Source organism: Nelusetta ayraudi, unplaced genomic scaffold (assembly GCF_046127955.1).
Source record: "Nelusetta ayraudi isolate G7.1 ecotype Tasmania unplaced genomic scaffold, CSIRO-AGI_Nayr_v1 ptg000027l, whole genome shotgun sequence".
NCBI lineage: Eukaryota > Metazoa > Chordata > Actinopteri > Tetraodontiformes > Monacanthidae > Nelusetta > Nelusetta ayraudi.
This window is the reverse complement of record NW_027466077.1, coordinates 25,001-48,714: the sequence shown is the minus strand read 5'-3', so window position 1 is coordinate 48,714 and position 23,714 is coordinate 25,001. Positions and strand designations below refer to the sequence as shown.

The 23,714-nt window shown below is 51.2% G+C and overlaps 1 protein-coding gene across 3 annotated transcripts in view; it reads right to left on the bottom strand.

Moving 5' to 3' along the window:
* celf2 (cugbp, Elav-like family member 2) overlaps positions 1–23,714 on the bottom strand; it is a 49,072-nt gene that overhangs the window by 8,285 nt on the left and 17,073 nt on the right. The window contains exons 4-11 of one of the 3 annotated variants that reach the window (XM_076029902.1): positions 20,037–20,116; positions 14,508–14,669; positions 11,921–11,984; positions 8,150–8,281; positions 5,708–5,833; positions 3,302–3,481; positions 1,533–1,676; positions 81–253 (exon numbers count right to left, since the gene is read on the bottom strand). In XM_076029902.1, the coding sequence (XP_075886017.1) occupies positions 126–253; positions 1,533–1,676; positions 3,302–3,481; positions 5,708–5,833; positions 8,150–8,281; positions 11,921–11,984; positions 14,508–14,669; positions 20,037–20,116 (1,016 nt within the window). In that variant the 3' untranslated portion in view covers positions 81–125. Of the gene's footprint in view, positions 1–80; positions 254–1,532; positions 1,677–3,301; positions 3,500–5,707; positions 5,834–8,149; positions 8,282–11,920; positions 11,985–14,507; positions 14,670–20,036; positions 20,117–23,714 lie in introns of all 3 variants that reach the window. The other 2 variants (XM_076029900.1, XM_076029901.1) reach the window with 2 other exon arrangements.

Below are 23,714 nucleotides of genomic sequence, written 5' to 3'. Positions count from 1 at the left end.
CTTTTTTTTTCCCGTTTTATTTTATGTTTTCTGTTGGTTTTTTTGTTGGGTCGGGGTTTGGGGGAGGGGGCGGGACTTACCCTAGCAGTGCTAACATGGGGAGCAGATTGGCCCTAGCGCTAAGATCAGTATGGTTTGCTGTCGTTCTTGGAGCGCTTCAGCTGGACCTTCAGCCGCTTCATGCCGATCTGGAAGCCGTTCATGGCCTGGATGGCCGCCTGTGCCGACACGGGATTGTCGTAGCTGACGAAGCCTGGCGGAGAGAGAGAGAGAGAGTGAGAGAGAGAGAGATAGAGAGAGGGAGAGAGAGAGAGAGAGAGAGATAGAGAGAGGGAGATAGAAAGAGGGAGGGAGAGAGATAGAGAGAGAGGGGGATAGAGAGAGAGAGAGAGGGAGGGAGAGAGATAGAGAGAGGGAGAGAGACAGAGAGAGAGGGGGATAGAGAGAGAGAGAGAGGGAGAGAGAGAGAGAGAGAGGGGGATAGAGAGAGAGAGAGAGGGAGAGAGAGAGAGGGAGGGAGAGAGATAGAGAGAGGGAGAGAGAGAGAGAGAGAGGGAGAGAGAGAGAGAGAGAGAGGGGGATAGAGAGAGAGAGAGAGGGAGAGAGAGGGAGGGAGAGAGATAGAGAGAGGGAGAGAGAGAGAGAGAGAGAGGGGGATAGAGAGAGGGAGAGAGAGAGAGAGAGAGGAGAGAGAGAGAGAGAGAGAGGGGGATAGAGAGAGAGAGAGAGGGAGAGAGAGGGAGGGAGAGAGATAGAGAGAGGGAGAGAGACAGAGAGAGAGGGGGATAGAGAGAGAGAGAGAGGGAGAGAGAGAGAGGGAGGGAGAGAGATAGAGAGAGGGAGAGAGAGAGAGAGAGAGGGAGAGAGAGAGAGAGAGAGAGGGGGATAGAGAGAGAGAGAGAGGGAGAGAGAGGGAGGGAGAGAGATAGAGAGAGGGAGAGAGAGAGAGAGAGAGAGAGAGAGAGAGAGAGAGAGAGGGAGAGAGAGGGAGAGAGAGAGAGAGAGAGAGGGGGATAGAGAGAGAGAGAGAGGGAGAGAGAGGGAGGGAGAGAGATAGAGAGAGGGAGAGAGAGACAGAGAGAGAGGGGGATAGAGAGAGAGGGGGATGGAGAGAGAGAGAGGGAGAGAGAGAGAGGGAAACTTCACTTCAAAATGTGTAGATCACATATTTCAAAAGACAAATAAATGTGTTAATACGTCCTGCTGCGCTAACCTAGGCGACGTTTGGTAGCATACAAGTAAATAAATATTTAGAAGATAACAAACGAGGACTCTTATGTTTGTTTGCGCAGTATAGTCTTATTATTATTATATTATTATATTACATGCCATGGATACATAAAAAGTAGGTATTATGAACCTGCACTTTTTACTTTTCTTTTTTCTTTGTCTTTTCCTTTTATTTTCTATGTTCCTTAAAAAACAATAAAAAAAAAAAATGAAAATAAAAAAACCAACAAACGAGCAAAACCAAAGTGAAGAGTGTGCGTCTGCGTGCGCCCGCGCGTGTGCGTGCGTGGCGTCTCCCTTACCGAAGCACTTGCTAAGGTTTGTCTGTTTGTCGATGAAGACTTTGGCCGAGACCACGTTTCCGAAAGGCATGAACATCTGGAGGATGTCCTGGTCTCCGAACTCCTGCGGCAGGTGGTAGATGAACAGGTTGGCACCTTCAGGACCTGCCGGTGGGGGCGAGGACGCAGGGTGGCGTTAGGGAGTGTGTGTGTGTGTGTGTGCACAAACAGTGTTAAACAACATGGAAAGCAGGTGCAGCACTCAGGACAATAGACCTTTCAAACTGCGAAAACTCGTAGCGTTAAGAACCCACGTCAGAGCTTCTGCTTCCCCGCTCAACAATGGCGTGGAGGTCCCTGTGCTTTTTAAACAGCTGAAGAGGGTCGGTGGGAGGCGCTTTTCATTTCGGCCTCGGCCTCGCGCGCAACACATTAGCGGGAGGCCTGCGAGTCGCCCGGCGAGCCCTCGGCGGGACGGAGGGCTCGCCGAGTCTTTTGTCTCCGCCGCCGCCGCCGCCGCCGGTTTCGAGGGTTCCCCGCGCATTCACGTTTTAAAGGGACGGAGAGGACAAAAAAAAAAAGCGTCCCTGTGAAAAGGATCTTTGTCGCTGCCGCCTGCCAGTTCACGCCGAAGGTGACGCCTCCACCGGTTTCATTACGCCGTCCGCGATGACAACACCGAGCTCGTACGATAATGAAGTTCGCGTTGGGGGAAACCAAACAAAAGAAATTCAGTTTTTTTTTGTGTGTGTGTGTGTGTGTGTGTGTGTAACGCCTCCTTTTAAAGCATGCGCCAAGGTGGTTCAATACGTTCGCTTGTAGAAAAAAGGTAAAAAAGAAGAAAAAAAAAAGGGAAGAAAAAACTTAAGCATCGAGACGTGTTATTATTTTTTAGGTTTCAGTCATTTCAAAGGTGGTACAAATGGCAAAAGATTCAATTCAAAATAATGTCTCCAAAATGAACCAAAAAATTGAAAAGCATTTGCCTGCTGGCGTCTCCAACTCTCCAATTCTCCAATTCAGAGCCTCAAGACGATCCAACCTGGCCTCAATTTGCACAGGTGTGCGAGAACCTTTTATATGTAACCATAAACCGCCAGCCGGGGTCATGAACGTAACGACTTCACTGAAAGGAAAATAAATTTAAGGAACAAATGGCTCCTTCAGTGTGTGTGTGTGTGTGTGTGTGTGTGTGTGTTTTTAAGCATGGCATGGTTCACGTGATACAAACAAAGAATCGCTCTACTTCAGAGGTACACATGCTTATTTGCCACTTTAATACCTTCAAGCGACAAAATGTGCCACCAAACGTGCAAATCTAGAAAAAAATATGGAAAAAAGTTTTTGGACGCCTTTAAAATTTGACTCAATCCCAATTATTGTTATTAGATAATTGCCAGAGAATTCAATCAGAGGCAAACAAATGGAGATAATTTTTTTGTTGTTGTTTACTGTTGATGAAACAAAACAAGAAATTCTTGTAGTTGTGAATTAGAGTTGGAGTTCTGCACCTCTGAGTTGGTAAAACTTGCAGTTCTGGGACGGACGGAAGAAGCGCCGGTGGCTGCTGCGCTGAAACAAGACGAACCTCGAGACTAAAGACTGATTTTTAGCGCGGTGAAGTACATCACAAATGGATGAGGTTTCCAAAAACTTTTGCCCGTCACTGTATGCCACCTATTTCGCCGCCGCCGGCGTCTTAAAAGTAATCAAATTCCACGATAGACAGGTCAAAGGGCAGCCGGGGTTGCCAGATCTGAGCCTCAGCTCAGCAGGAGTGAAACACTGACCCTCCTTCTGGCTGCCGGCGGCGCCCTGCTGCTGCAGCAGCGACTGGCTGTAGAGGGTGGGCAGCGCCGCGGCGGCGTACTGCTGGATCCCTGAGTAGGCCTGCGTCAGCGCGTCCATGGTGCCCGCCGTCCCGTTGGTCAGCCCCGCGCTGCCCAGGCCGCCGTTCAGAGCCGCCATACCTGAGAGCATTTGAGCAACTTTACATAAAACCCAACAATAAAGAAAGAAGAATGCACTTACTCATTAGCGCTCCCACTGGGGGTTGTGTTTCACGAGCACGCACGCACGCACACGCACGCACGCACGCACGCACGCACGCACGCACGCACGCACGCACGCACACACACACACACACACACACACACACACACACACACACACTGTAACTGTAATGGACAGCACAAAGAGACCGCACAGATATAGAAACAATGACTGCAAGTCACATTTACACACACACACACACACACACACACACACACACACAGTTTCAGTGTCAACACAGTCGTGTTCAGGATGAGTGTAGCCGATGACAGCCAGAACTGCAGGGGGCGCCGCTTCCAGATCTGCAGCCACGCATGCACGCCAAGAACACGCAAACACACAGTGAAAACACAGGCACACACACACACACACACACACACACACACACACACAGACACAAAACAGAAGCAACAGCAACAACAATAACAACAAAAACACACACACACACCATGTGACAGACTAACAAGGGGGCGGGGCTACACACGGCAACTGCTGGGTGGCCAAAAAGACCCCCCGCTAGCTACGTTAGCTCTTTTCATCCCCTCCTGTGTTTGCGCTAGGCTAGACTAATCTAACTGGCGCTCATCCGTCTCAGATCAACCCGCAACACATTATTTTGCCTCGGTCGGGGGCGGAAACTATTATAAGTGCAGACGGATGGTGTGGAATAAAAATGAGGCGACTGGCCAGTAGGCGGTGCTGGCGGGGGGGAGGTTGGAGGAAACGCAGCGGTGGCGCTCATTAGCGGCGTGTAACAGCTTAATATCGCGGCGGAGGGCAACTTGTCTGGGCTAGGAGTGGGGGGGGGGCAGAGGGAGGGAGGGGTAGGGGCGGGGGGGGGCGGGTCCGACATCGGCGCGGCGTCCTGTCGTCTCGCCGTCAGACACAGTGAAATAAATTATCAGCTCGGCGCTCGGGATTATAGGTCACTCATTTATTCAGGAATAATTGCACCGCTGACCTTTGCAATTCAATTACGGGCCTGGATGTGTTTAAATGAGGGCGGCGGAGGTGTGGGGCGGTGGGGTGTGGAGGAGGGTGAGGAGGAGGGTGAGGAGGAGGAGGGTGAGGAGGAGGAGGGGGAGGTGCCTGAGGCGGCGGATGTCCGCCCGTCCCGCCACCGCCGTGTCGCCGCTGTAGTCTCCAGCGCGAGGCGCCTGTGATTTACAGCGGCTGAAAGGTCAGAGGGAGAATAAATGCAGCCGGAACAACACGTCTGATTAAGAGCCGCCGCCGCTCACCGACTCCCCCCAGAGGTCAGGAGCGGGACGCGGTGAAATGTCTGGAGTCTGTTTAACTTGTCTCCATTATGGATCTTAAAATATCGTATTTTGGAGCGAAATGTTTTTCTTATCGCTTTTTCTTAACGATTATTTGCATTTTCAACTTTTCCAATACTACTGCATTGTGCTTGCAAAATCCTACGAGCTGGCTCCAAAACTTCTCCTCTTCCGCCCTGACGTTCACATTCAAAAACACAAACGCGACATCGACACAGACAGACGAGCTTCGTCGTCGGCAGCAGCAGCAGCAGCAGCAGCAGCAGCAGCAGCAGCAGCAGCGGCAGCAGCACGCCGGCTCGACCCGGAGCTGATGGATGGAGGGAAGGAGGGAAGAGGGAGAGAGGGAGGGAGAGAGGGAAGAGAAGCCTAAAAAAACTTTAAGCTGACTTTAAGAGTTTGAGCGGAGAGGTAGAGAGACGACGTGACCGAACGAATGAGATGCAAATTTAATTAATCAAATGTTTCAAAATTCAAACGTATCGAAAAACGAAGAGAAGTCAACGTCACGGGATGGTGCAGTGCCGCCATTAGCCATAAGGGGGCAGCAGGCGCACAGTGGCGCAGGCCGCAGCTCACGCTTCAACCAGAATAAACTGATGAACGAATAAAAATCAGGCCGCAGAACACAGTGGGTCGGGGGGGCGGAGCTTAGACAGGAAGTGCTCCCTCTGGTGGAGACAGAGAGAAACCATCCTGTGCGCAGCCGGCAACGCAGCACTGCGGCTCCCTCTACAGGCGGAACCGAGCAAGCGCCGGGTAGCCGGGATCGAATCGCGGCGTCTCTCTGCGGGTGAGGGAGGGCGGGCGAGGGGGAGGGGGAGGAGGGGGTGAGTGTGGAGCGATGGCAGCGTGAATACTCACTGTTGATGCTACCTGCTAGTGCATTAATGTTGTTCAGGCCCACGGTGGCGCCGGCGAGGCCCTGCAGGGTGCCCAGAGAGGTCAGAGAGTTCATGGCGCTGGCGTTGGAGCTGGCCGTGGTGCCCACTGCTGGGGGGGAAGGGAGGGAGGCGGGGGGAGGAGGGGGGGGGTGACAGGAACACAACTGAGTTATGGAAACAGTGGACAGACGTCGTTTCCAACCCAGTTGATGCTGCTGATTCCAAGTATGTCCTCAGCAACAACAAGGTAAAACTCTCTCTCTCTCTCTCTCTCTCTCTCTCTCTCACACACACACACACACGCACGCACGCACAAAGTGCAACTTCAAGCATCAAAAAGACACAAAAACTCTGGAAATGGACAAAACGTCGCTCCGGCTGCACTTGCATGCGTTTGCAAATTCAACATTTAAGCAACAACAATAACAGGAAAACATAAATAAAGCAAAAATGACCAAAAAGTAAAAAAAAAACAAACTAAAAGCAAAAGTGCCTCAGCTCAACAAAATAGTCACAACTGCAGGCTTTGAATGGTTCTATACACTTTCAGCAAAAGTTTGGGTCAGCTGACAACACACACACACACACACACACACACACACACACACACACACACACACACACACACACACACACACACACACACACACACACAGACCAATGTGAGAAGCTGCACAAAGCAACAACAACAACAGCCACAGCAAAAACATCAAATGAATTGTGTTGATGCATCAGCAGCGTTCACCCTGACAGCGGAGGATTGTGTCACCAAACAAACCGTTCAAGAGGCGTTGCGGCGTGTTGGTGGCGTGAGGAGGCGGGAAACAAAACAACAACAACGACAACGACAACAACAACAACAGCAACAACAGTGAAGGGAGGATGGCGCCGGGCGGCCTGTCTCCATGCAGAAATATCTAAATTTATCAAGCTGCCGTGACATTTTGCAGGTTTCAGCAACGGCGCTCACTCACAGCTAGTGTGTATGTGTACGTGTGTGTGTGTGAGTGAGAGTGAGTGAGAGTGTGAGTGAGAGTGCGCTCTCGACTCAAGGTTGGACTGACATTCAGAGCTGCAAAACGAGAGAGCGAGAGAGAGAGGCAGAAGAGGAGGAGGAGGAAGAGGTGTTGGTGGGAGGGGCGGGAGGGGAGCAAGGTGAAGAGGAGGATGAGCGGGGCGGAGCCAGAGACAGGAAGTTCCAGGAGAGCAGCTTCTTTCGTGTCCGTCCCGAGCCTGAAGCCTGCGCAGAGCCCAACCAGCTAGAAATTCACCTTTGTGAATGGGCTTTGGCGCCCTCTCTGGTCAAGCACTGCCACTGCATTAAACGTGCTTTGATTAGTCAAAATAATACTTGAAGAGTTATGTGGGGTGGAGGGCGTTCGCAGTGGGCCAATCAGATCCCTTCTCTGCCCGCTAGGAGCCGGCTGGTCACAGCTCCAGGCTTCCTATTGGCTGCAGCTTCCTGTTCCTGTCAGCCTGGCTGTAGCTCCGCCCCCATCACCCATACTGAGTGACTGACTGGCTGACTGGCTATCCTCTAACAAATGTGACAGAATTGACGGTGGGATTTCCGCTCCTTCTTCGTCTTCTTCTTCGACTTCTTCTTCTTCTGTGGTTTTAAGGGCAGAGCTACGCAACACTGAGGCGCTGACTGACTGGCGGCTGCCGAGTGGAGCTCTTCAGGATGAATTAGCGAGATCTCAGCAACCTGAGCGCTGAACCAGAGAGGCTGGCGGGAGCAGAATCTTCCCTCATCGGGACTCGACGAGAATTTGCTCACTTTTAACAAGAAGAAGAAGAAAAAGAAGAGGAAGAAGAAGGAGAAAAAAAAACCCCCACTGGGTGTAATAATAAAAAAAAAGTCCCGAAAGACAAAAAAAAAAAAAGCATCAAGTGAAAGTCAAGAAATATGGATGTTTCAATTATATATTGAATATTTAAGCGCAACCAAGCAATTCAAAAGCGCACGCACGCACACATACATACACACATACACACACACACACACGCATAGACCCTCACGCACAATACACACTGGATCAGGTGAGTCTCGACACACAAACAACAACATGACGACGACCGATAAAAAAAACCCACGACAGGTGACACGGCTCAAAGCAACGGAAACACGCCAGAGCACACGCACACACACACACACACACACACACACACACACACACACACACACACACACACACACACACACATACATAAACACGCGCACACACACACACGTAAACGAGTGCGTGTGCGATGGGATGGCGGTGACGACCGGGCAGGTCACGTGATCACTGCGATGGTGGTGGTGACGGCGGTGGTGGTGGTGGTGGTGGTGGTGGGGGCGACAATGGTGGCAGAGCGGTGGGCGGAGTCAGGCAGGCGTGGGACCCCTCCCCCTCTCCCCCCTCCCCCATCTGGTTACCTGGGCTGGCCAGCGCTCCCAGCGAGGCGGCGCTGGACGACAGGGGGTTGGCGGTGGAGGGACTGGAGTTTTGGGCCGCCGCCGCCGCCGCCGCTAAAGTGGCCAGGTTCTGCAACTGCAGAGCGCTCATACCTGGGGAGAGGCGGAGGAGTGGTGTCAAAGCTGGGGGGCGGGGCCCAAGGACGGGACGTGACGGGAGGGGACAGGACGGGACGGGAAGCTCCACTTCCTGCAGGCCAAGCGTTTATCTCCGCAGAGGGAGGTCTAGCCCCCCCCCACCCCCCTCCCCCCCTTCCCTCCTTCGCCCCAGGATGCGCTTTGTGTCGATGGATGTGATTGGTCGGTGCGAGTCGTAATTAGACCAGACCAGACAGGTGCGGGATCGCAGAGGCCCAACATTTAAATTTGAGATTTGTAGCCTTCGGGCTCTCAGGGCGCCTCGCCTGCTTTCAACAGCCGTGAAGAGACACTGAATGGAAATTAGCTTTCGGGCTGAGTATCTTCTTTGAAAAGGACCGGCTGGTTCGACTCTAAAAAAAAATATGTTTTACTGCAGTTTTGCAGTAAAACTGCAGGAAAGAAAATAACTTGTGCACTCCTGCAGCAAACATGCTTTAGGCAAATTAAGAAAAAGAAGAAGCAGAAGAAGAAGAATGCCTTTATTTATCCCACACTGGGGAAATTAGCAGAGCTAACAAGAGTGTGTGTGTGTGTGTGTGTGTGTGTGTGTGTGTGTGTGTGTGTGTGTGTGTGTGTGTGTGTGTGTGTGTGTGTAGAGGAAGGCGGGGACTTCTGACCGACTTCCTGCGGCCCATGAACATGTCAGAGTTAAAGACGCTGAGGTGTGTATGTGTCGTATATACAGTCTGGGTGTATATACAGTTTACCATGGAGATATACAACACACACACACACACACACACACACACACACACACGCACACACGCACACACGCACACACACACATACGCACGCACGCACACACAGGGAAATAGACAGGAACAAAACGAGACACCATGGAGTGGTTCCCATCATCGAGGCTACAAGTCCGACCAATCAGAGCTCAGCTTCGTGGATGCTCTTCTTTTTTTTTTTCTACAGTCGAGTCTTAGTGATGAAGCAAACAACGAATGACGAGTTGCATTTTCGCTCTCATGTAACCTTGGAGGTCTGGAAAGTGGGACTGAAACGAGGCCAATCAGATTTCTGAACTAGTTGGCGGCCAACAGCTCCTGGCGTCCTATTGGCCGGAGGGGGCCAAGCTGTGCATGAGTCGCAGCCCCGCCGGAGCTTTTCAAGACGGACGTGAGGTTTTCCATCACAACCAAACCAACGGGTCCTTTAAAAAAAATCTGCCTCATGGCTTAAAACCTCCTTGTTTCTTCTTTCGTATTCCATTCTTTTCCGCCCTCTCGATGCAATTCCCCCCCCCCCGCCCCCCCACTCACATTTCTCCACCTCGGCTCCACCACCGAACGGCGGCTGCCAGAAGAGGAAGAAGGAGAAGAAGAAGGAAGAGGAGGGGGCGATGATGAGGACACAGTTGGAGGCAAATCCACTTCCCTGGTCGCCGTCCGAGTATCCGGGCTGTGCAGATGGCATGCCAGTGTGTGTGTGTGTGCACCCCCTTCCCACCCACCCCTCCCCACGCATGGTGGCGCCAGGGCCGGCGTTTGGCGTGCTCTAATTGAACGCTCATGGCCGTAATTGAAGCCTCTCAGCTCCGTGTTAAAGAGCGACACCAGATGTCACTCAGCTGCGTCGCATCTCCTGCCAGTCAGCGACTCCCCCGCCGCAGATGGAGGCCGACTGATCTCCAGATCCCCCCCCCCCCCCGCCCCACCGACGTCACTGTCGTCGTTAGAGGCTCGACGCCGCCGTTCCCAAAAGAAATAAACCCACAAAAAAACACAAAAAAAAGCCCCAACGGCCCGTTTAATCCGTGCGAGAAAAACGTGTCTTGAAATTCAGGGAGGGATGGAAGGAAGGATGAGGGAGGGAGGGGGTGTAGCTGCAGGGAGCAGCCAGAGGGGGGCAGCGCCGCACTCTTCCTCGCAGGTTGCTGTCGCCGTCCCCACTTTTATCGTCTTCTGTGCGAGTGGAGAGCCACCGCCGCCGCTGCCGCCTCCGCCGCCGCCTCTCGCAGACAGCGGGGGAGGCGGAACAGACGGAGTGTGAAGGCCGGGGGTGAGGAGGAGGGTGGAGGAGGAGGGGGAGGGGGCGGAAAGAAAAACTGGAGGAGAGAGAGAGGGAGGGAGAGAGCAGCTTAATGGAGGCAGGCGATGAGCTCGTAAGCGGCCGCGCGGAGGTCTTAAATAACCTCAAATTTAAAGGGCCTGAAAAAAGAAAAAGAAGAAGAAGAAGACGAAGAAGAGGAAGATATTTCCTCAAGTCGGAGATTTTTATCTCGTTCAACATTTAATGGGAGGATTTGTGCGGCGCTGGCGGCTCCGATTAAAAAAAAAAGAAGCCCCAGCCGGGTGGGTTTGCGCAATCTGCAGTACTTCACTGTCTCCGCCCGCCCCACACCATCCCTCCTGTGGCTTCATCCCATCGTCTTCCTTCTCCTCTTCTTCTTTCTCTCTTCATCCCTCTCCTCCTCCTCCTCCTCCTCCCCTGGCTTGTGCAGCGCTAACTTCATTAGCCTCCTTCAGACCCTCGACCTGCGGACAGTAGATGGCGCCACCCGGCAGTGGAACGCTCTTCCTCGCTGAAAAGACCTCCTTTCTTCCTCTTCTTCTTCTCCTCCTCCTCCTCCTCTGCTACCCGTTCCTTCCGCTCGCTGGCGTCCGGGTGTTTCATGCTCACGCTCGGCTGACACGCCCCCCCGGCGTCGACTCTTTGTCTGGCCTCATTAAAAGATCAAGAGCGTCCGCGGCAACCCTGAGCGGATCTTCAGGGCAGAAGATCTGCTAACGGTTGTTGCCGCCATGCTGCTTCATCCACTATGCTCTTTGGTCCTTTGTGTTTGTGTGTGTGTGTGTGTGTGTGTGTGTGTGTGTGTGTGTGTGTTAATTTTTTTTAAGGTCTAGGAAAAGGATAAATAAATGGGGTAGTAGAAGAAGAAGAAGAAGTGCAACAAAGAGTCCTGAGATCAGCAGCATGATGACAGATAAAGTTTCTCTTCGTTGACGTCGTCGTGGTTTTTGTTACTTCTTCACGTTATTTCAACCAAAGAAAACCTTCAAGACGCTGCTTATGTCGTCACGTTTGAAAAAAAAAAAAAAATCTTTTTCTCCAGATCTGAGGGACTTTTCCTCCAGCGGCAGTGATGTCATCAAACACTGAGCACTGAGAGCTCTGCCTTCTGGGCCACCGTAGAAACATGGCCGCCTCCTCTTTTTGCTTGCGAGATATTCCCCCCCAAACTGAACAGATGTATTTTCTCTTCCACGGTGAGGGTCTCTTTAAAAGTTCCACGCTGGTCCTTTAAATCGTTCCGTCGCGGCTCCTTCTTCGTCTTCTCGCGCTGAAACTCCTCCTCCTCGTCCTCAGAGTCGCAAACACGTCCCACTGAGCAGCGACTCTTGATTCGATCATCCACTGCGTTTAATAGCCGCACAAACTCACAGAGTGTGAAAAAAAAACACCTAAAACCAAACAGAGCGGCCGGCGCTGAGCGCCTCACACTCCAATAATCCCTCCTGCAGCAGTCTGATGCGTTCGCTGACCATGTTGTAACGTGTTATTTTCAAGTTGTTAGCGGAATAACTTTGCAACGACGACGACAACGTGAAAGCACGGTGGTGGGCGGCGGGCAGAGAGACTCACCGGCCATCTGCTGGATCCCACTGAAGGCGCCCAGGTTCCCAGAGGACGTGGCCTGCTGGAGCAGCTGATGGAGAGAAGGAGGAGGAGGAGGAGGAGGAGGAGGGGGAGGAGGGGAGGGAGGATGAGGAGGAAGAGGAAGGGGAGAAGAGGAGGAGGAAGAGAAAGGGGAGCAGGAGGGGGAGAGGCAAGAAAATGAGGAGAGGAAGGAAGAGGAGAAGAGGGGGAGGAGGAGTTTGAGGAGGAAGGGAAGAAGGGAGAAGAAGAGGAGGAAAGAGGGAGAAGAAGAGGAAGACAAAGAGGAGATGGAGGAAGAGGATTAGGAGGTGGAGGAGAAAGGGGAAGAAGAGAAGGAAGAAGAAGGACGAGGAAGATGAGGAAGAGGAGAAGAAGAAGGAGAAAAAAGGAGGTGGGAGAAAGAGGAGGTAATAAGTGGAGAAGAGGAGATGGAGGAAGAGGAGGAGGAAGAAGAAGGAAGAAAAGGTAGAGGAGGAGGAGAAGGGAGAAGAGGAGGAGGAAGAGGAGGAGAAGGAGGAGAAGGAGGAGAAGAGTCAGTCAGCAGTGTGGAGGACAATCAGACAAATGTTCTGGATGTCAACATCGTGCTGCGCTGGAGAAGCTGGAAGTGGTAATGAGCAGGTTTTAGCGCCACCCTTTCACTTTCTGGATTGTTAGATTTTTTTTCCAGTGGTGGGGAGGGAAGAGGGGGGAGGGAGTTCGTACGAGCTAACGAGCCCCCACCCCCTCCCCCTCCTCCCCCTCCACCACAGCCGCGATTCTTCCAGACAAGTTGAGCATGAAAGCTCCGATCTCGCCGGCTGATTAGATTCCCCCCCCCCAACAAAACAAAAGCGGAATACTGATGCTGTCAAAAAATCCTGCACAGACTCGAATTAACGGCAAATTAACATCTCGCTTCTATTGTGTGGGCGCATGCACGCCCGTTTTCCCCCTCCATCCCTCCCTCCCTCCATCCCTCCGGTGCTTAATCTTTTTAAACAGCTGAGAACGAGGAGCGAGTCCAATTCGCAAAAATAACACACACACTCAAAAAAAAGTTTCTTTCTTTTTATCACCCTCCTCCTCGCAACAACAACACAAAAAAAGCTGTGAGAAAAAGACGCAACGCCGCTGAATTAGGAAGGCACCGGAAAGACGCGGCAGGCGAGCTGTTTTAAAAGCCGAGGTTGTTGCGGCTGTCGATCTGGAAGGAAACCTCAGAGCCAATCAGGTTCCCGGAAATCCCGCCTTCAATTTGTTCTTTTTTTTTTTCTTCTAAGAAAAACAAGCAAACAAACAACAAATCAAACCCACGGCGTGGTTTTAATGAATGCGGCCACTAGGCTCTGCCGTGCAGCGCGGCCGCTCAAATTGGGGGGGATCAGCCGACTCCCAGAGGCTCCACCCGCCCGCCCGCTTGTTTGTCTCCTTTTGTTTTTTGTGAAGTCTTATTTATTTATTTTTTTGGCGCAATGATGTAACCTCCTGCAGGAGCAGGATTCCCACAAAACTACACATTGGAGTTGTCGGAATTGATCTAATTTCCTGTAAACAAATCGCAGCGTTTTTGCGTTCAGGCTGAACATTTGCGGCGTTTTAAAGGAGAAAAAAAGTGAAGAAGCTGCGAAAGGAAAGAGAAAAGAAACGGAAAGAGCTGAGAAAGATTATCGAGGTCTTTTGAGGTCAAACTTTTTTGGGGCTTTTTTTCTCTTTTCTTTTTTGTTTGCGGGGCCTCAACGAGTGAGTTTCAGAGTTTCAGCTTCTCGAACTTTCGCCGCTAAAAGGAAAAAGTTGCGCCTACCCCCGGCTCACCGACTGCTGCTCCTCCGCTAATTGCTGGAGCTCACACTGTTTAAACTTTTTTTCTTTTTTTTTTTTGCACGAGCACACTTTAGAAAAAAAGAAAGAAGCACTCGCTGGAAGGTAATTTTCCGCTCCATTAAAACGTTCTGGAAGGGCAGGAGGACGACTGGGATCACGCCGCTGCTGCTCTGCTCTGCTGGGTTTTTTTTTCTCTCTCGGTGATTTGATCAAGAGACCAAACTGAGTTCCTGACTCGCACTTCGGGACTTCAGGAGTCGGAGGAGGAGTCGGAGCCCAAATCTCCCGGACGACGGCTTGAAAACTGAAAGCTGGAACTTTTCTTTGGCTCTCATTGAAGGAAAGAAAAAGAAACAAAAAAAAAAGCCTTTATTGGCTCTTCAGTCGTCGCCAAATTACTTTTCTTTGTTGTCGGACGAGGGGAAAAATAAAGGAAGGGCAAAAAAAAAAAAAGTTTCACACGCCCTCCTTGAATCAAACGTTTGACTGATGGGATTTCTTTTCTTTTTCATTTTTTATAAATAAAAGTAAAATCTTGCTGGGGTTGGGGGCGTGTCCTTCGTGAGTTTAGTTTGACCAGATTCAAAGAGCTCATTTGGATGAGTGGGAGGAGGAGGAGGAGGAGGAGGAGGGAGGAAGGGCCAAGAGAGGCAGAGTGCATTGTGGGATTGCTGTGTTTCCGGGGTGCACTGACGGTGTTGGCGGCGGGGCTGCAGTAAGGGATGGAGGAGGTGGTGGTGATGGAGGCGGGCGAGGCGGCGCTCCTTACAGCCAGATACTGCGGGGTGAGGCCGCCCAGGCCCGTCAGGCTGCCCCAGGTGGTGGCGCTGTTGAGCTGCTGCATCTGCTGCGCCAGCTGCTGCTGCAGGCGCCGCTGCTCCTTGTCCTTCTGCGTGTCGGCGAACTTCACCACGATGGGGGACGAGCAGCCCTGCGGGGGGGGAACGGGGGGGAGGGCGGAGAGAGAGAAAGAGAGAGAGAGAGAGAGAGGAGGAGATGGAAATGTGGAGGGATTTTATTTTAGAAAGAGAAAAAAGGAAGGATGGATGAATGAGAGGTTGATGTTGAAACAAAAAGGGGTGAAAAGGAAAAAAGTGAAGATGGGGTGGTTGAGGTGGAGGACAGGAGAAGAAGAAGGAGGAGGAGAAGAAGACAAAAGAGAAAAGTTAAATAGGAACAAATACAGTGAAATGAATCACATCTGGAAATAAGTGAAGAGCTGCAGACACACACACACACACACACACACACACACACACACACACACACAGAGGAAGACAGGAAGCTGGACTCTCAAGCCGACGGGCTTTTCTTCTTCTCCTTCTTCTCCTCTTCTTCCTCCCCACCAGGGCTCAGTTATCTCCGAGTCCAGAAAGGTTTCACCAGAACAAGATTTCCTGATTCCTCCGACTATTTCATCATCTCATCAGAAGACGGGCTGGATGAGCGTGTGTGTAATCGCGCACGCACGTATGTATGTGTGTGTGTGTGTGTGTGTGTGCGAGGACGGGAGGCAGCAGGGAGAAGAAGAAGAGGGCAGAAAACGAGTGATTGTGACGACCAGAGACGGAGGTCGAGGAAGCCGAGAGAGGAAGAAAAGGACCAAAAACATGTGGAGGACGGACGGTCTGAAGAAAGGTGGCGGCAGTGAGCCACGCTGAAAGCTTCACACTGAAAACAACTCTGAGGCGGGAGTTTTTCAGCTGAGGGCCGCGGCTCGGCCTCCAGCAGTGCGCAGTGAAGTGCATGTACAAAAAAAATACAAAAGCATCCGCGTGAAGTCGACCGAGAGAGAGAGAGCAAACGAGCGAGAGAGAGAGAGAGAGAGAGAGAGCGAGAGAGAATCCAGCGGAAGTAATGTTACATCAGCGGAGCGACAAGTTTTCTCCCGCTACATTAAAAATGCAGAGCGTCTCTGAGCTCATTAGCGATTTAATTAGCGCAGCGTGTTAAACAAAAAGGGGCGGGGCCATTAGAACCCTAAGTCATGATGACACTTAAGGAGAGGAACAAATCAGATTCCTTTACTGCCTCACTGAATGAAGTCATCAGACTCCCTCACACTACAGCGTCCGCGCTGACACAGTTTACAACAGGCAGCTGAACCCCTGGCTGTGGCTCCGCCTCCTCAGGAGGGCCACTGCTGATTGGTCCGGCAACAGTCTGAACCCGACCAAACTCAACAAGGACAGTTTTTTACAAAGCACAAACAACATGAAAATCTTCACTTAAAACAAACCTTTTTTCAAAACTGTTTCCCCCGAAAATTCCAGAATGAAACGTGGCCTGGAGTGTTCCTCCACCTAGTGGTCTGGAGTGTTAATGTTCCTCCATCTAGTGGCCTGGAGTGTTAGTGTTCCTACACCCAGTGGCCTGGAGTGTTCCTCCATCTAGTGGCCTGGAGTGTTCCTCCACCCAGTGGTCTGGAGTGTTAGTGTTCCTCCACCTAGTGGCCTGGAGTGTTCCTCCACCTAGTGGTCTGGAGTGTTAGTGTTCCTCCACCTAGTGGCATGGAGTGTTCCTCCACCTAGTGGTCTGGAGTATTCCTCCACCCAGTGGTCTGGAGTGTTAGTGTTCCTCCACCTAGTGGCCTGGAGTGTTTCTCCACCAAGTGGCCTGGAGTGTTCCTCCACCTAGTGGTCTGGAGTATTCCTCCACCCAGTGGTCTGGAGTGTTAGTGTTCCTCCACCTAGTGGCCTGGAGTGTTCCTCCACCTAGTGGTCTGGAGTGTTAGTGTTCCCCCACCTAGTGGCCTGGAGTGTTCCTCCACCTAGTGGTCTGGAGTATTCCTCCACCTAGTGGTCTGGAGTGTTAGTGTTCCTCCATCTAGTGGTCTGGAGTGTTAGTGTTCCTCCACCTAGTGGCCTGGAGTGTTCTTCCACCTAGTGGCCTGGAGTGTTCCTCCACCTAGTGGTCTGGAGTGTTCCTCCACCTAGTGGCCTGGAGTGTTCCTCCACCTAGTGGTCTGGAGTGTTAGTGTTCCTCCACCTAGTGGCCTGGAGTGTTCCTCCACCTTGTGTCTGTGTCGGTCAATTTTATTGTATTTTTATGGTATTTACACTGTTTTTGGAATTTATTTTTATTGTATTTAAAACAAGATTTTCCTGGTTCTGCTCCTCCTGCAACCTAAATGTCCCTGAGTGAATAATACAGTTTATTTCTATCTATCTATCTTGAAGGCCAGATATTTACAGACATCACAGCGAAACCTGAAAAGATGCTCAGTGTGGCAGCGGGTGAAAACATTTTCTTTCTTCTGGATGTTTTAATTAATCCCTGAGCTCCAGTCCGGTCGTTACCTGCCAACGGCAACTTCACATTTTATTTATATCCAATTTTTCATCCATTGTCGCTAAACCTTGGGAACAAAAAAAGCCTTTCAAAGACACGAGTCGCCGCACAGACGGACGGAAGCGGCAACATTTTTTTTTTCAGATCTCTCCGACCGCAGCCGGCCGAACCACTTCCTATGTGTGTGTGGTTGGTCCCAGGTGACTCCTCCCCCCGCCTCCCCTAACCCCAGGAGGGCGGAGATTCACTTTCCTGTCTGCTGAATATCTCATTCAGGTCGGCTCCTCCCACTTCCCCCTGACGACGCTTCCAAGTTTCAAAGAAGGCGATTGGCTCAACTTTGGCCTCCCGTCCTGATGGCGAGCAGCCGGCAGCTCCTGCCATCTGTTTCCCGCCCCCATTCAAAGAAACAAATCATCATTGATTTTTTTTTCTTCTTACCGCCGGGGGTGGGTGGGGTTAAGAATTCATTGCGGATTAGCAGCAGCTTGAATTTTGGTATGTGAAAGGTGGCAAACTAATCAGCCTTAAGAGAGAAAAACCTGTCAAAAAAGGAAAAAAATGCGACAGGAAAACAACAATAACGATCATAATAATGTAAAATGTTTTAATTATTATTGTTATGACACAGAATTACAGGCCTCCTTTTTTTTTACTGAGTCATTTTTCGATATCCGATTCTCCAAAGATGGAAGGTTCTTCTCCTCCACTGTCATTTTTTTTACTCATGCACTCTGTTTATCTTGAAAATCCGAACAAGACATGTGATTGGGAAGGACCCCCCACCCCCCGTCAGCTTCCCGTCCAATCACGAGACCCCTCAAGCCTCCGCTCCCCCCTAGTTCCAAAAAAGCATCAAAACCACGGCTACGGAAGCCCAGCGGATCACAAGAGCATCTAGTCTGTAGGCACTGAACCCCCTATACTGCACTCAGCCACTAGGGGGCAGACTCACTTTGAAAAAAAGTTGTTATTTTTTTACAGTCCAATCAGATGCCTCGCTGCGGTCGCTCTTAATTCATCCAGACATTTTTTTTTTTTTTATCATCAAACTGCTTGAACTCTGAGTGACTCCCAAACACCTCAGAGAGGCTGCCTGATTTTTATTCTATTTCATTTATTTAGAGGAAGAAGAGTGCCGCATCATCGCCTGACTCATCTGATCCCCCCCCCCCCGCCCCTTCACCCCCCCCCCCCCCCCCACTCCACCTCTTCGTTCTACTTCAGTTCCAGTTCTCGACGCTGCTTTTGTATTCGCGGTGCGTCCGCCGTGATAATGTGAGTGCGTGCGGTCCAATCGCACGCGAGTGTGTGTGTGTGTGTGTGCGTGTGGGTAAGAGAGAGAGATGGAGTGGGAGTGGGAGGGGCTGCCTGCTAAAAAGAGTGTTTATCAGGCTGAGTAAATAATGTAAATGCACAAATCAAGGCCAGGACAGCGGGTTCGCTCTTTGCCTTTTGTGAGGTTTGGACGACGGCGGGCAACACGGAGCTTCGACGCCACCGTCGCCATCGCCGGCACCATCACCACCGCCTTCGCTTCATTACTTCCTGACATTCAACGAGCTCTTGTGCCGCCGTGCGCCTGAATGTCAGGAAGTAATGAGAGCAGACGGATGGACGATGGGGTGGTGGTGCAGGTGGTGCTGGTGGTGCTGGGAAGGGGGTGGGAGAGTTCCTGGTCCAATCAGGTCCAATCCAAAGGCCGAGAGAGACAACAGGCAAAACTCTATTCACGGGAGCTCGCTCCCTCACGCCACTGCCACCGCCACCGCCGCCGCCGCAGCAGGAGCAGCAGCAGCAGCAGCAGCACAGTAATTACTTTTAAATTGCAAAAACTGAGGAACATTAACAAACGGTTGTGGCAATTTAGCTTCGCCCGGGGCTGGACAGCTTGTTTTCAAATGGAAATGAAGGTGAGGTTTTTATTTATTTATATATTTTTCTTTTATTGTTGCTATTGTCCAGTGTGATATCACCGTACCGCCGCCGTGCCGGTGTGAGGGGGAGTGAGGGGGAGTGAGAGAGATTTTCCTTTTCTTTGTCTCTTTCACTTCGGCTAAAAGCCAAACGCTAAACGCCGTTTACCAGGAGTTACTTCCAGCCTGGACCGGCGGCACTGTGAGCTGAGGGATGGCAGGAGGAGCCGACCGTGACTCCGCGACCTTTATCCTGTCAGGGTCGCAACACGTCGATGGGAAACGGACACTAGGGGGCGCTGCAGTTTGCACTTTGACTAAATGCTGATTGGAAGAAGTGGCGTTTTCATTGTGAGGTGCCAAAATTTCAGACCATAGGTGTCAAACTCTGGCCTGCAGGCCAGATTTGATCCGCAGTGTCATTCTATTTGGCCCGCGAGGTCAATATTAAATCACTACTCGTGCTGCTGGCCCGCCAGTATTATACAGCACATGTACTGCAAATCCCAGAATGCTCTGCTGGTATTTTGCTAGTATGTTGAAGGATATTATTATTTTGACTTCATTGGTTTATTATTCTATTTTTAAATGTATTATTAGCCGTGGAAAAAAGGTTATGGTTGAAATTTAAATCAGAAGGCTGCCAATAAAAAGTCATACGATTTTGACTTACATTTTATTGATTTTGATGTTTTTTTTTTTAAATTTGAAATGCGATTTTGAATGTGTGCAATATTAAATTGACCTGCGACTTTGTTTAAATTTTGGTCCCAGTGTGAGTTTGAGTTTGACGCTCCTGCGTGCGCTCTATGGGTCTTCTACGATGTCACAAAGGGCACCCAACCCTCCCTCTCAGCGAGATGTTCTGGGGTTTTCGATCTTCTGATCATGCAGATGGTCCAACAAAATGTCGCTTTTAGCCCAGGAGGCTGCAAACAAACAGCGGGCTAACTGTGCCGCATTCTGCATGTCAGAAAAGTTTTTTGCGGGTCAGAGAGAGAGAGAGCGAGAGAGAGAGAGAGAGAGAGAGAGAGAGTGAGAGAAAGAGAGAGAGAGGGAGGAAGACAGAGACTGAAGAAGAGTTACAGTACCTCCATGGTCTGAGACTGGTGCATGGCTTTGATTGCATTCTGTGCCATAGCTCTGGTGGAAAACGTGACAAACGCACATCCTGCAGGGGGAGGGGGAGTAGGGGGGAGGGGGCAGGAGGAGGAAGAGGAGGAGGAGGAGGAGGAGGGAAGACAAGAAAGAACAAAAAACAAAGACAAAAGGGTCACACGCACGTCGTCGTTGTTGAAAAAAACAGATTGAAACAGGAAGTCGACAACAATGACAACATTTTTCTCAGCCAATCAACAACAGCCGGAGGGAACACACACACACACACAAACAGGCACAGCGTCAAGACAAGGACACGCCCCCTCCCACTCCTCCAAACCACACCCACACTCCTCCTTGGCTCCTCCGTCATCCTCTCTCACTATCTTTTTGTTTGTTTGTCTGTTTTGATCAAATCACCCAGAACTGGATTCAACTCCGCCCACTATCTCCTCTCTGATTGGTCCGACCGGAGCAGGAAGGAGGAGGCGGCGACCCACCTGCAGCTAAAATACCTGGGGGCAGCGGTTCCCCCTGCTGGAGGAAGAGGAGGAGGGGGAGTCACGTTAATCTGACCCACTGAGAGAGAGAGGGGCGGAGATGGATGATTTTATCCAATCAACAGAGGTGGGCGGAGTCTCTTCTGGAGCTTCAGGGCTGTTTTATTACTCCCTTTTAAACGTCTGTTAAGGGAGCGATTAGCCGAGATAATGATATGCTAACAGACATTAGCGCGTTAGCGCAGCCAAGCCTGAACTGATTAGTGGCATGCTCACACACACAGACACACACACATGCACACACACATAAAGGTTCAAGTTCGGCTGGCTGACTCGGCAACAGTCGGAGGTCATCAGATAGAGTCGGAGAGACAGGATGGAGAAAAGTAGAGGATAGATAATGAGAGGGAGAGAGAGAGAGAGAGAGAGACACGATGATGGTGGTGTCGTCCTCATCCACCTCCAGCAAAAGCCTCTTACTGCTGCTGCTGCTGTTATTGCTGCTGCGACTGCTGCTGCTGCTGCTGCTGCTGCTGTTACTGCTGCTGCTCCTGCAATGGATCCAGACTGCTGCAGACGGAGAGTCTGGGTTTTCTTTTTTTTAGTTGTTGTTTTTCATCCACTTCACAGATTTCAGACAGAGTTTTTTCCCCCCCTCTCTCTCTATCTCTCTTTCTTAATCTGAGAACTCGTCCTTGTGGAGCCTCGCTGACAGTGTACTCAAGTTTGAACATCATTGGAGGGGGAAAAAAAACAACCTAAGTCATCACACCTTTGACCTTTGACCTCTGCTACCTGGCCAAGGAAATTGGAGGATTATAACATCTAACTGGCCTCCAGGCAGCCAGAGGGCAGCGTTCCATATGCTGAAAGTCCACTTTTCAAGGAAGTGACTGGTGGCTCTGGTGCTAACTGGTGCTACCGCGCTAACTGACCAGGGACCAGTGAGACACACACTTCCTGCCACTTAAAATAAAACTCTGCCCATGATGTTTAGATGATACGACATCCCAGAAATGCGATGCAATTTTTTCTTTTTTCCAGCATCAAGGACCAGCTTTTTAAATCTTTCATGAGGCAAAAAGAGAAAATCTGACTTTGTGTCCTTGTGCCAGCTGGAAGTTACAAAAACGCTGTGGCTGACTCGGCAGCCAGAGAGGCGAGAGGAAGAGGAAGAGGAAGAGGAGGAGGAGGAAGAGAAAAAGCAGGTGGTGGAGGAGGAGGAAGAGGAGGAAGAGGAGGAAGAGCAAGAGGAAGGAGAAGGAGAAGGAAGGCAGGAGGAAGAGGAGGTGGGGGAGGAAGAGGGAGAGGAGGAAGGGGTAGAAGAGGAGGAGGAGGAAGAGCAGGAGGAAGAAGGGGAAGAAGAGGAGGAGGAGGAGAAAGAGGAGAAGGAAGGGGAGGAGGAGGAAGAGGGGTAGAAGGAAGAGGAGAAGGAGATTGCGAAGGTCAACGCTGCCGTATCTAGCTCAGGAAAACGGGTTGCTGCGTTCATTTCAAAGCGGTCGGTGGGCGGAGTCAACCCAAAACCAGGGCGAAGGAGGTGGGGCTAACAGAGCTATTTAAAAACAACCCCGAAGTGGCGCCGCCGTGACGCTCGCCGCATGGCCGGCACACGCTTGACTTCGCTTTTTATTTATTTACTCTTTTATTTATTTATTTACTCAGTTTCCTGGCAGGCGACTCTGGATCTAAAAATACCTTGCGGGCCGTCGTTCTGTCGTCAGCGGCGCCGTTAATGGAAGTAGGCGAGCTCCCAGTGCTCCCAGGCCCCCCGCCCCTCCCACCCCAACCACCAACCCCCACCGCCCACCGCCGCCATGCTCCACATTTTATTAATAGCAGGACGTCGGCGTTTAACGGGAGCTCTGCGGCGCCGCCCAGGTGGCGAGGGCAGCGCTTCCAACAGGGGGGGAGCTGCTGATTGGCCGCTGCCACCACCGCAGTCCAGACCGAAGAAGAAGAAGAAGACAGGAGGGATCATTTGGCGGCCGCGTGTGAAATATTGATGAGGACAAACGAGAGGCGGAGAAGGAGGAGGAGGAAGGGAAGGGGGAGGTAGACGGAGAGGAGGTGGGAGGAGTCTGTGGGAGGCGCCAGGGAGAGGAAGACAAACTGATGGTGATTCTAGGAGGGAGGGAAGCAAAGGATCATGGGAGTCTCTTAGCTCCGGGAGGGAGAGATGGAGGGAGGGAGGGAGGGAAGACGGGATGAACAGAACGAGGAAAAACAAAGAGTGAACCTCGGAGACGATGACGGGTCATGTGACAGGAGGAGGCGGAGCATCAGAGAGTTCCACTTTGAAATGGGCCAATAGGACGGCCCCCCTCCTGTCACTCACTCACTCACTCACTCACTCACTCACCCACTGGGGGACGAGACTGTGTGAGGACTAGGAGGAGCTTGGGCTCAAGGTGTGATTTGATTGGCTGTTCAGTCGGCTGCTAATTGGCCTTTTCAAAGGGGTCGTTGACAGAACATCAATACGCAGCCAATCACGGGCGGCCGTGAATGAAAAAAGCACCTCTAGTGGTTCCAAACCACTCGGCGTTGCAGCTCGGCTGCTTAGAAACAACAGCAGCGGTGAAAATTCACAAAGGACATTTTTTGGGGGGGATTTGGGGGTGGGGGGGTGGGGTGTTCTTCTCAGTCAAAATAAGAAGATGAAAGAAGCCATTTTTTGTGGGTTTTTTTTCCTCCCCCCCCCGCCTTCAAATCTCTAAAATTCTACTCTGGCAGCACAAAACAATTTTGTTGCTCATTGATTTGTGTCTTCAGCGACACCGCGCTGTGGTCTGAGCTCCGTGTCATCGCAGCAAACGGCTTCGAAAAAAAGAAAATCAGTCGGTCAAAAAAAAAGAGAAAAAAAAAGTCCTGTTTAGCGTTGAGTTCTTTTTTTCGTTCTTTCTAAATGTCCCCGTCTCTCATCGACTGTGAGATCTTTGACTTGTGGCCTTCTGAACGCAGCAGCAGCAGCAGCAGCGGCAGCAGCAGCAGCGGCAGCAGCAGCAGCGGCAGCAGCAGCAGCAGCAGCTATTTTTGTTCTGCCTCAGGTTGAGACCGAACATCAAGTCTATATCGATAAATACACAAATAAAATACAAAAAGGGAGGGAGGGCAGGAGGGGGCGGGGCTAAGGGGAAATAAAAAAGAGGAGAAGAAGAAGAGGAGGAG